Genomic DNA, 12106 nt, shown 5'->3' with positions numbered 1-12106 from the left:
TCAACTGTTCCCACAAAGATCAGCCTCTTCCTCCTTCTCTGTCTCGTGTGCCCTCATTAAAGGCAGCACTGCAAGCGAAACTGAACCAAATCTCCACACCACTTCTTGCCCACTTGCCCTTGATCTCTGGGCTGCATACTGGGGAGGAAGGGGCAAAAAAATGGCTGCAAGGAGCAAACGCTGCTCTTCCTCTGCCTAATGATTCTCTGCTCTCTGGGCAGAGTTACTGAGCGAGCAGAAATTACCACCGCTGCCTATACTTGGTTGTCTCTTTCCTGGCAGCACAGCAAAGAGGACCCTCACTATTTCACCCAAAGAGCGCTAAAGCGCTTCAAGGGCTGGCCCGATACATTTTGACACCTGAGACAGACCTGAAAACGGCTTCCCCCACAGCCGCCAGGGAAGATCTACATCCGTGGTTCCCAACGTGGGGCACAAGCGCCACAAGGGGGCAATTTGATTTTCAAGCGGGGCAATTTGAGAATGACTTGTTTTTTTATTTTGTTTGCATTTCTTATGGTTCTACTTATCTTGAGGTGAGTTCAAGTTGTATTTTGAATTTGTTAGGTACCTTAATTGTATAGTAATTAAAATGACCAAAGTGTTACAGAAAAAGTTTCTGTTAACATTATTTTATATTTGTGCATTTCAGTTCCCTATTACATGTTTTGAAGCTTTATTTGCTATTTTTCATATTCGTATTATTATTAACAATTTCTTGGTGATTTCTTCCTCGGTACTTCAACTGTCCTTTTGTTCTTTTATGTTTCTCTTTCATGGATGTCATGTTCTTTGGAAGCTTGTTTAGACCAAGTTAATGGCATTTTAGACTTCCTCCATGTGAATAGGAGTTTACTTTTTGAATAATAAGAATTATATGTCATGGGGGGGGGGGCATCAGGATTTTAGAGATGCTTAGGTGAGGCATGACCAAAAAAAGATTGGGAGCCACTGATTTACATCAAGAACAATGGGGACAAGGGAGCCATTAGGATCTCCTGAGGCAGTCACCTCACCCCGGTCGGTGGGCCTTGCTCCTTGCACAACCAACCGCCCCTGCCCTCTGAGGCATCTAAGCGGCCACCATGACAGAACAGGGGGTCTGGCCTAGGTGGGACCCAGCAGGTCCTTCCTGTGCTAGTCAGAGATGGCAGCTCTCTCAGATCAGACCCCCTTCCACACCTCAGGGAAATACAGACAGTACAGTGGTACCTCGGGTTACATACGCTTCAGGTTAGACTCCACTAACACAGAAATAGTACCTCGGGTTAAGAACTTTGCTTCAGGATGAGAACAGAAATCGTGCTCCAGTGGCTAAAGTGGTGCTTCAGGTTAAGAACAGTTTCAGGTTAAGAACAGACCTCTGGAACAAATTAAGTACACAACCAGAGGTACCACTGTAGACCCTTCCAAGTGTCCCTTTTTCCCAGGGACAGTCCTGGAATTCTGGAATGTCTCGCTTTTCCTCAGGACATCTTTAAGTTTCCTCAGAGAAATTTCCTCAGAGAAATGCTGGAATTGTTGGACGTCCCTATTTTTACCTGAGGAGAAATGTTGGGAGTTATGCACCCACAGGGCCAAGGAGATAGGTAACAATAAAACCTTTACAAGTCACCTGAAGGCAGAAACTTTTAAAAATGTTTCATATTTTATTTATGTATATATATGTGTGTGTACTGTATCTTTGTTGTTGTTTAGTCGTGTCTGACTCTTCGTGACCCCATGGACCAGAGCACGCCAGACTGTATCTGTACTGTATCTACATCACCTCCAACTTTTACATATATATATATATATATATATATATATATATATATATACACACACACACACACACACACACACCTCCAACTTTTGTGTGTGTGTGTGTTTTGGAGGCGTAGACCGCTAAATAGTCGCTTTGCTCCAATATATCCTTGGTTGGTCTCTGTTCTTCTCCGACCGATAGAAAACCTTAGTGGTCTCTATACGGGCTCCTTGGTGAACCTCATATAGGGAAAGGAGCAAATTTTATTTCTATAACAGGCCACCCAGAGTGGCTGAGGCAACTCGTTCAGATGGAGGGGGTTGTTGTTGTTAAGTATTTTCATCGGTGTGAGAGAGAGAGAGGCTGAGAGAAAAGTGGAAGAGCCCGACGTCTCCTGGAAGAGGACTGTGGGCTCTGGAGGTCGAACAACCAAGCGCCCCCTCTCCCCTTAAACTGGCGCCCTCGCGCGCCAGGCTTCCCAACCGCCCTCAGCCCGCCGCTGGGGAGTCGTCGGCGGCCTCCTGGCCACGCCCCTTCCCCGCCGCTCACCGCGGCTCTGCCCACTCAGCACCTCGCTCCCTTTTCCTTTCTCCTGCGCTTACCCAGCCTCCTCCTCCTCCTCCTCCCCTCAGCCTCCCTTTCCCTTTAAAACTCGTGCTTCCCCTGCCCCCGCCCCGCGGCCGCGCGCGCAGGCGCGTTCTCTCTCTCTCTCTCTCTCTCTCTCTCTCTCTCATTCCCCTCCCGCCCCCACCTCTCCACTCGCTCCCGGCTCCTCAGCGACTTCGCCTCAGCTCCGTCATTCTGCGAAGCCAGCAACCCAAAGCGCGCCTCCTCCTGTTCTTCCCCCTCCTCGCTTCGAACTCCGGGCTTAATTGGCCCAGTCGGGAGCGCGCGCGCGGGCGCGCGGCGGCTGGTTTACTTTTCTTTCAGGCGGCGGCGGTGGAGGAAGCAGCAGCAGCAGCAGCTGGAGAAGTCACCGCCGAGGGAGGGTGGAAGGAGGAGGAGGAGGAGGAGGAGGAAGAAGAAGAGTGTCGGGCGCGCATGTCTCGCTGACCGGCGCTGAAGAGGAACTCCCCCACCCCCTTCACCTTCCGACCCCCCCCCAACCCAGCCCAACCCTGCTGGGCGCCCCCTCCTCGCGACGAGGATTTGACACGCCGAAGCTGGAGAGCCAGAGACCCGCGCCTGCCCTTCCTCCCACAGGTAAAAGCGCTTCTCTTCCTCCACACGCTCCCCAGCCCCCCTTCCCCACTCCTCAAAGTGCCCCCCTCCTCAAACACAGCTGCCGCCCCCCCTTCACTACGAAGCCCTGCTCTCGCCTCCCCCCCCCCCGCGCGTTGCCCACCATGATGCTTTATTGCCCAGGAGGCAGGACACCACCCCCCCTTAAACCAGCCACCCCCCCACTGGTTTCATTGGGTGGGGGTGGTTCCATCCAGGATGCTCCCCAGGTTCTAGTTTAAACCCCCCCCCCAATCCTTTCTGTTTAGCCCATGTTTCGATGCTGGCAAAATAAGTAGTTGCGCTAAGGAGTCCTCCACACCTCACCTCCCTTGTTCCTTTTTTTTGCCCAGTTCTAGGGCAAATATTTCTCCTCTTCACCATCCCCCCTCTGCTCCTTGTGCTTAATTCTTCACCATACATTCCTCTGCTTGCCAGGCTGCCCCCCCTTCAGTAGATTCAGAGAGTTGGAAGGGACCCCAAGGGTCTTCTAGTCCAACCCCCTGCAATGCAGGAATCTCTGCTAAAGCAACCATGATAGATGACCATCCGGCCTCTCCTTAAAAAACCTCATGACCATCCTGTTAATGCCCTCTCACCACCTTTCTTAGTTGGGAAGGGGAAAAGGTGGGTCTTGAACCCCCGATCCTTCTGTGCTCGGTGAGGTGTTGATTCTGACCCACAATAGTGGCTTTGTGTGTTTCAGTGCTGTATGTTGAGGCACCTGGACCAAATGGCTTCTGTTCCTTGGAGATACAGTTATATGGCAGGCACTCCTTTCCTTTTCTCATGAAGCACATCTCCTGTTTTAGGACCTCCCACCTCACCACCACAAAAATACTGCTGTTGCCTGTTCAACTTCCTGTGGCAGACACCCCCTCTAAACTAGTTTTTGCTACAGCATCCCTGACCCACCCAAGCAAGTTTCCATATTCTGCTTTTATCATAGCTGTGTCGTGTCTAGTTCTAAAACAGGGCATGTCCCCTAATATATGACCCTTTCCACAGCCTTTTAGTCGCTGGCCCTGACACTCTGCAGTAGGCAAACCCTCTGCACAGTGTCCTTCCGAAAGTTCTTAATCCTCTCAATAAGTCCTTTGTCCTCCTAGCGGCTCATAGTTTCTCAAAATATAGGCTGTCAGAAATGCTATTTGGGTGCTTTATTGTGCTCATCGCTAACCTGACCTCACCAACTAAAGTTTTGTCCTCTGAAAGATCCACTTTATAAAAGAAATGGTACCACTCTCAAGTTTAGCTACACCCACCCCTCTTCCCAATATAACAAATATTCTCTACAATAATTCCATCACTCTGAGCCAAAGCTCTCATTAGGATAACTATGGCAAGGACTACCTCAGATGTGACCAACTTTCTATATGATTATCACAATTATATGACTCTGTGTGTGTTTGTATGTGTGCATGTGTGTGTGTCATCTAAGGTGATGGATAGACTGTTTTATCGCATGGAACTCTCATGTCATGCTAATGAAGGAAACATTGCAAATTTGTAATGGCTAATAGCCACGTGTGTGGATTCTTACACCCAAGTGGTTCTGTATTGGAAATTCATCATGTAGAACTCAGTGTTTGTTTCCACTTCCTGAGAAAATCCTCCATATAATATACCACAGCCATCAAGTGTCCTGTCGTAACTCAGTCATTACTGTCCTTCTGTGCTCTTGATGTGCTGCTTTTCATCATCACCAATAATACCCCAGTAACTTCTTCATTGCACCATACTACTGACTCAGCCAGATATATTTCTCTTCCTTAAAACAAAAGGCCATCCCCTTGAGATTTTTGCATTGTTCCCATCATTCTCCCTATTCTTGTTGCTTAGCCTTCTATTTTCATTGTTAAAATAAATGGAACCACCAGACCTATTTTTGAATCCAGTTTCTCCCAGGTTGCTCTGCTATTGCTGGTGTCACTGTCCCATTAGCATTTACCTTCTTTGTCCTAATTGCCCCTATTCCATATGCACAAAGTAAATTATCTTTTTCCTTCCAGTTAGCGAGAGAAATGCTTTATTGAGAAGTACAGCACCAATTGCTCTCCTTTATTATTACTGTCTTAAGTTCTCCAAAAGAGGAGGTGGTCAAGCAACTTCCCCCTTTCCTGCCCCTCACTCAAAACATGTAGCGAGAACAAGTCTGTAGGCTTTTGTATGATTAGCAGCATCTTCTTTGTAGCAAAGAAATACCTCATACCTCCCACCCACTCCTTTTTCTGGAATGTCTCCAATATGTATCCCAGGCCTGCCTCAAGCCTCTCTTTTTGGTTGGAAAAAAACCACACCGTCTCCTTCCTTCCATCGTCCACTGTCTGTGTTCCCCCTATTTCATTTTGCTACATTTTATGTCATCCTGCCTTTCACCACCCTGGTTTTCTCTTGTTTCTGCCTTTCCAAGAAAGTGCCTGAGAAGGAGAGGATGTCACATTTTAAAAGTGTCCATTTCAACCTCTTGCCATTTCCACTACTGCATAATTATGTCTATGACATGTGGCTCCCCACCCCCTCTGGGGAAATAGAAAAATAAGTGACTTGTATGTATCTATTCTGTGTGTCTGTGTCTGTATCAGTCCAGAGCAGCTGCTTCAGTCTCTTTCTCCCCCTTCGCCCCCCGCCATACATTACAAACCTTGGCCTAGTTGGTTATAAACCATATCCCCCTGTTCTCCTACTCTCCCCTCCCCAATGTTTTGATCATTTCACCCTGATTGGCTTCTAATGAAGATGAAGTGAGGTAATGCTTGCTGCTGCTTTTCACGAACCCAGCAGAAATGTTCAATTCATCTTCGCTTATATGAAATTAAAGGCTTCTGTAGAAGACATCATCAGTGTCTTTTCTTGCCATTTGAATCCCAGTTTCTAAGGTTCTGATTATTCTTCCTTGAGTTGAGTGGGGGATAAGGTAGAAAGGGAGAGGACTTGAAGCCCCAGTTCTGTGCATTTTTATGTAAGTTTGTAGACAGCCCAGATACTTTCATACTCATGTTTCTCCTTCATTATCTTGTAGTCTTGGAAAGACTTTAACCTCTCTGACCCTTGTGCATCCCTATGTGTTTCTCTTACCAGACGCTTAAAAGCCTTTCTCTGGATGTGGAGTAATTTAATAGAAAAGGGATTTAGGCAGTGTCTCCCCCCCCCCCATTTTTTATGTTTATTGCACTATGACACAACCTTGAGGCTACTTGATTGTGTGTGGTATTAATAATGGCAATAAAATACTTTCCTACAGTGTCACTCTCCCCTGTTGATTTTCAGATCGTTTGTTGTTTTGTTTCTTTTCTTTTCTTTTGACCACATGCAAAAGGTTAAACTTCACAGGCCAAATATGTTTTTATCCCAGTTATATTTAGCTCTAAGCTCCTTCAAATAAAATATAACTTGACGTGTAGTTTAAATGTTTGCAGTATATACCATGGAAGTGTGTGTGAGAGAGAGAAAGAGAGAGACATATCATGACAGATTAAAACATTTATTTTCTGTTGTAAAAACTGGCATTACTTGTTAAAGTAATGATATGTTATGGACTGCTGCTGTTATGCATTTATCTGATGAATGGTAACCTGAACTTCTGAAATACAATATAGTTCTTTTTCAACAGCAGTAATATTTATAATACAGTTGTTAGAGCAAATGTGTGCTTGGAATTCACTAAAAGGGTTACTGATGTTTTTCTGGTAAGTCACTCCGAAATATGTGCATGTTGTGCCATCATTCCATTCAAAATGTGTTATGTAAAAGATCAATAGTTTTTAGGAAAGAATAGCTAAAATAGGAAGGCAACTCTGTAACCTTTCCTCATATTTTTTTAAAAAAAATATTTTCTAGGGCTATCACTTGATTGATACAGTCTTAGCAGACTGAAATAAATTTGTATATGAGAAAATAGTTGTAAAGGAAGAAAAGCCATAATTTGAAGCACACAGAATAAGCTGTTGCTTTCTCACACAAAGAGAATAACTCTTTTAAAGTGTTTCTTGTCATTTGATTTGTCACTGATAGCTTGTGTTAAAAATTATATTTAAAATCTGCCTCATTCATCTGCTGTGCCTTTTGCAGTGGATCAAAATGTTTTTAATTTAATTGATTGACTTAAGTGTAGCCCAAATATTTCCTTTAATTTTTAAAAAATAAAATAAAACAAGGATTCAACTGATTCCTGTAACCCAAATCCTGTAACATTTTTGACATAAAAATGCTAGTCTTATGCTACTTCTTAATCAATGGTTGTAAAAAAAATATGTTGCTTGATCTGGTCATTGTTGCTTAATGTCTTAAATCCTAAGCCAATTTTGCTTGCAAGTTAGGGCTTGTACAGATGAGGCAGCTCAGTACAAATTACTCACTTACTGACTTTGACTTCCAAGAACTATTGGTGCCCACATTGTGGCAAAATCAAAAGACATCATAATCCAACAAGGAGCGGGGATTGCAGTGTATGTGTTTTTAGAAAAATACTGCAATCTAAATTGCTCCCCCTGCCTCCCTGGGCAGTATTTTGTATTTTTGGCAAATATTGCAGGATGTTTACAAATTGCCTATTGTTGTTTCCCACCATGAGTAAGAGGGGCAGTGAAAGAAGTGTACTGTCTTGCTGTGGGAGAGGAGACGATGCTAGATTTTTCTTGCTTGACCCATATCCATCATGGCTGGCAATAGCTTGCTGTGAAGAAACAGTGGCCTGGTTCCAAAAGTTAATTTCCTCATCTTATATAGGGTATTTTTATCCTGTCTTTCAATCCCACAAAAGATTCCCAAGGTGGCTTTCCAATTAAAACATAAGTCTTAAAGAAAAGAAAATGGCAGAATCTGCCTAAAATCAGATTAAAATTAACAGTGATAAAACTATAGAGTAGTAAAATTCTGTAATACTTGTAAGAGGAAACATTACAATTCACTTAGATAGGCACCGTTTCCATATACGTTGCAAGAAGTTCTTGTAGATTACTGTTTTTTTTAAAAAAAATAACTATGTTCTTCTGATTTTATATGAAGGTTGCAAATTTCACTGTTTTAACCAAAGTGGAAGAGCAGTTGGTGGTACTGTTGATTCAGACTCTTATTGGTGAAAAGGATTTTCTGTATCTGCTTCCACCTGGTTTCTAACCAGGTTTTGGGAATAAGACCCACTTTACTGTTCTTGTAAACTCTTTTGCTTTGAGGAAAAGTTAAGAGGCATGTTCCTGTTTACTCTTAAGAACTTTCTGATAAAGCAATCATACCCTTCTGGTTTAGCCTCAGGTGCAGGGAGCTGGAGTCAATACATTGCAGTTGCTCTGTTATTTCCCAAGTACATTTCAGAGGCTGGCACTGGGAGATTACTATTTTACTGTATGCAGAGTTATTCAGATCCTTGTTGCTACAGGGTTCCACATTCGCATGTACCTTATGATGTAATTAACGGTCCTCTCTACCAGTTTTTGGAGGGACCAGAAAGGGGCTTAAATCCAACAAAGTCCGTCAGATTGGATAGTCTGCACATTATTCACATGATTCCCCAACCAATACAGCTTGTTACATCTATGTACCTCATGATCTCATTATTAGTCCAAGGAAAGAGTTTTGGGGTTGCCTTACTAAAAGCTCTTGCAGTTGTGCGTAAGACAGGCAATTTTGGAAATGCCACAACATTGTAAGACGTCAAGATGGCAAAAGCTTTTGTATCATGACATGCATTTTTTGACACTTGCTCTTGGACTATTGGGTTTAAAGATAAAATAAAAACCAAATGTGCCCACCCCACCTCCCATTCAAATCAGAACCACAGGTGAGACTTAAGCTTTTCCTCCCCTACAGTGTTATTGGATATATCACCCCTGTGTGGCAAATTGTAATAGTCAAACTCCCCCAGGTTTACAGGGGTGTCCAGAGCTAAGTCTTGTCCTTGTTGGATGAATTTTAGTTGTTCAGGCATGAGAATGTTATGTACAATATTATTAGACGCGTACAGCCTGCCACCTGCATGCTTGACCTTTGCTTCTCTTGGCTCAGTGATGGAATGACTGTCTGGAACCAGGAGCTGGAAAATGCTCCTTATGAGACTGAGTTGCCCTTAAGGAGGCCGTTGTGAGGTAGAAAAAAAATATTCCTGGACCTGGAAGGTTGTAATCGGTGTTAGAAACTGAGATGTGAAAGCTAGGAGCTAAATGGCACCTTAAACATAGGTTATGGGCACAACAACGGAATGTCTAGGCACCTTTTTTATAACAAGAATACAAAGCAGAAAATGAATGAACTCCGTTTCATTCACTCTGCAGTTTTAATCTGAAATCTTAGGCACAGTGCTGTGCCCAGAGCTCAGAAACTGCTTGTGCTAATGAAATCCTGTTGCAAAATGTGCCTAGAACAATGGGAGTTTCGAACGCTGGTTGTAATAACTACCAGCTTGCTAAATTTCTTTTCTAAGGAAACAGTTTAAGAGCCAGGGAAATGGTGCAATTCCATTATCACTTGGAAGAGACTAACTATTTGGACCCATTTTGTTGAGTTTTAGACCCAATTTTGGCTTTGAAAGCACTTTGGCCATCCTGATACATTATCTGTGCTGGGGAAGAGACAGGATGAATGCAGCTCTTTTACTCATCTGCATCTCTTAGCAGCTTTTAATACCATCATGGTATCTTTCCAATAGGCTGTCTTGGGTTGTATCATATTTTATCTTTATGATGCTTTATTTTGAAGTTTTTGTAAGTTGCCCTGTTAAATTTTACTGATGGGTAGAATAGAAGTTCTGTTAATAAATAAAATAATAAAAATAAAGCTCAGTCAAAAACTGATCTATCCACTGTTCTACCCTGCCTTCCTATAAAATTAGAATTGGTATTGCTCAGTCTTAAAGTAGTCCAACTTATACCCTGCTGTGCAGTTTGAGATTCTTGGCTTTTATATATTGCTATATTAATGTCCCTTGTAGATTACAGATCTAACCAAAGTTAAAACATACTGTATTTACTATGTTTCAGTAATAACATTAAGAATATGTTTAAATGCTATGATCTGAAATAGCTTAACTTTAGTTGGATTGTGCCCAGGAAGTTTTTAAAAATACTGTAGCAGATTGTTGTAACTAATGCAGGTTGATCCTAAGCATGTTTATTCAGAAGTACCATTGTGTCCAGTAGGAGAAAGTGTACATAAGATTGTAATCTTGGTGTTATTTAAAGGTACTGTAGGGCTTCCATCCAAATTTAAGTGAATCCAAATCTCTACATTTTTAGGCCTTTCTTTTAGGTGCCAGCTTCTTGCTGTTTGAAGCTGTGAGTTTAAGGCAGACATGTGAGAGATATTAAAACACTAGGTTTTACATATAGAGTACTGTACTAGGTTGAAGATTATTGATCAAGTGAGGCTGCCTTCTAATTTCAGGTGCATGTTACATGAACACACTCAGAATCATGCTTTTTATTACTTAGGATATTCTGAGGGCTATCTCCTAAAAATAAAATAAAAACAAAACAAAAACAAATTGAAAAGAGTCTTCACCATAGAAGAAGTTGAGGAAAGAGTCTGGAGATTAGCATAGGTATTGGCTTGTGTTGGGTATTAAGTTAGGTCAAATCTTTTTGCTCTTATTTGAGGAAAGAGAATCCCTGTACATGTTATCCCAAAGAATGGAAAATAGTCTATATGATTAAGGAAATAGATTAGGGTTGCTATATTTCAGAAAGTGACGGACGAAAAAGTTGTCAACCCTAAAATAGATAAGGTGATTATTATGAGTTACTTGCTAAAACAATAACTCTGTAGTGTTACTTCAGGCTTCTAATTTATATATTTAGCATTAGCTCTCCTTTCATTACCCTTCTTTTCACAATAGTTGCTTATCCTATCTGAATTTTTTTTGTTTTTTTATCTAATACAAGTGAAGACATATAAGGATAAAAGTGGAATGCGTATAAATGAAGTATTTTTCACATTGTGACATTGGAACAAAAATCCCAAGATTATTATTGAAGAGTTTTGTTCTCTTTTAAAAGCAGCATTACAAAGCAGTATACGAACAAGAGCAAGGCAAGATGATCCTTTACAAACCCTGGCCCCAAAATGTAAAGATCAAGACCAACACTTCAAATTATGACCAGAAGTTTAATGTGGCTGGTGCAGCTGGTTTAAAATTGGTGTTAGGTTCTCAAATTTCCTTGCTTTCCACCATGTCCTTGCTTCCCAGCATCTGGATCATCTTAAGAGGCAACCCCATGTGCATTGTAGGTATGCTTGGAGATAACTAGTATGTGGATAACTTAGGCCAATGTGTGACTCCCGCTTATAGGGTTGCAGCCAGCATGCAAGCTGGACTTGGTGCCTGTGTCTCACTAGACAATTACAAGTTTACAGCAGCTTTGCTAACCTGGTACCGTCCATAGGTTTTGAATGATAATTCCATTGCCTGCCCATGATGGAGGGGAGTTGTCCAACACACCTGGAGATTGCCAGGTTGGGAAAAGCCGGTCTTGGAGTACCCCAAACTTCCCAACCCACAGATTTTTTGTCTTCCCAAGATGAATTTCAGCTTCAGCTACCCAGATACATTTCCTAAAAATTCTGTTGCCTCCCTTGGATTCTTAGGTTGAAAAAAAGTGATGCAGCTGTATGTCATCTGCATGATAGTGACATCACAGTCCAAACCTCTGGATGCTTTCCCTCTCCCAATGGCTTCATAATTTGTTTGGATGAGTAATAACCAAAGCTATGATTTTATTTATATTGCTTGTTTGTTTTCCATTTAGAATCTAAGATGTCCACTGAAGGGCAAAGAGTTGACGATAGTCCAAGCACTAGTGGAGGCAGCTCTGATGGAGATCAGCGGGAAGGTGTTCAACAAGATCAAGAAAGAGAACAGGTTCAGCCCAAGAAAAAGGAGGGCAAAATATCTAGCAAAACAGCTGCTAAACTTTCAACTAGTGCTAAAAGGTACTTTCTCTCTGTGGACTTTTTCTCTACCTTTCCTGTTAATTAATATCATTAGTAGGCATCTATTCACCTGCTGTGTATTTTATTACTCCACAGGGTTGTATGTTTGTGTTAGCCTTAGTATGGTCACTGGTTGGTTGACTCACTGGTTCTTAATCCAGATGGCTATAATAATAGTTTATGTAAATGCACTGACATTCCTATATTGCTATTAAA

The 12106-nt window shown here is 42.3% G+C and overlaps 1 protein-coding gene across 2 annotated transcripts in view; it reads left to right on the top strand.

Moving 5' to 3' along the window:
• Positions 1-2299: 2299 nt before the first annotated feature.
• LOC310745542 (ubiquitin-conjugating enzyme E2 E2) overlaps positions 2300-12106 on the top strand; it is a 120428-nt gene continuing 110621 nt past the window's right edge. Inside the window, exons 1-2 of one of the 2 annotated variants that reach the window (XM_083578341.1) lie at positions 2300-2950; positions 11707-11890. In XM_083578341.1, coding sequence (XP_083434467.1) covers positions 11715-11890 — 176 coding nt within the window. In that variant the 5' untranslated portion in view covers positions 2300-2950; positions 11707-11714. The remainder of the gene's footprint in view (positions 2951-11706; positions 11891-12106) is intronic. The other variant, XM_083578342.1, reaches the window with a different exon arrangement.

Source organism: Podarcis filfolensis, assembly GCF_964270895.1.
Source record: "Podarcis filfolensis genome assembly, chromosome: 12".
Taxonomy (NCBI): Eukaryota; Metazoa; Chordata; class Lepidosauria; order Squamata; family Lacertidae; genus Podarcis; species Podarcis filfolensis.
Note: the sequence above shows the minus strand (reverse complement) of the source record. Positions and strands in the feature narration are given on the sequence as shown.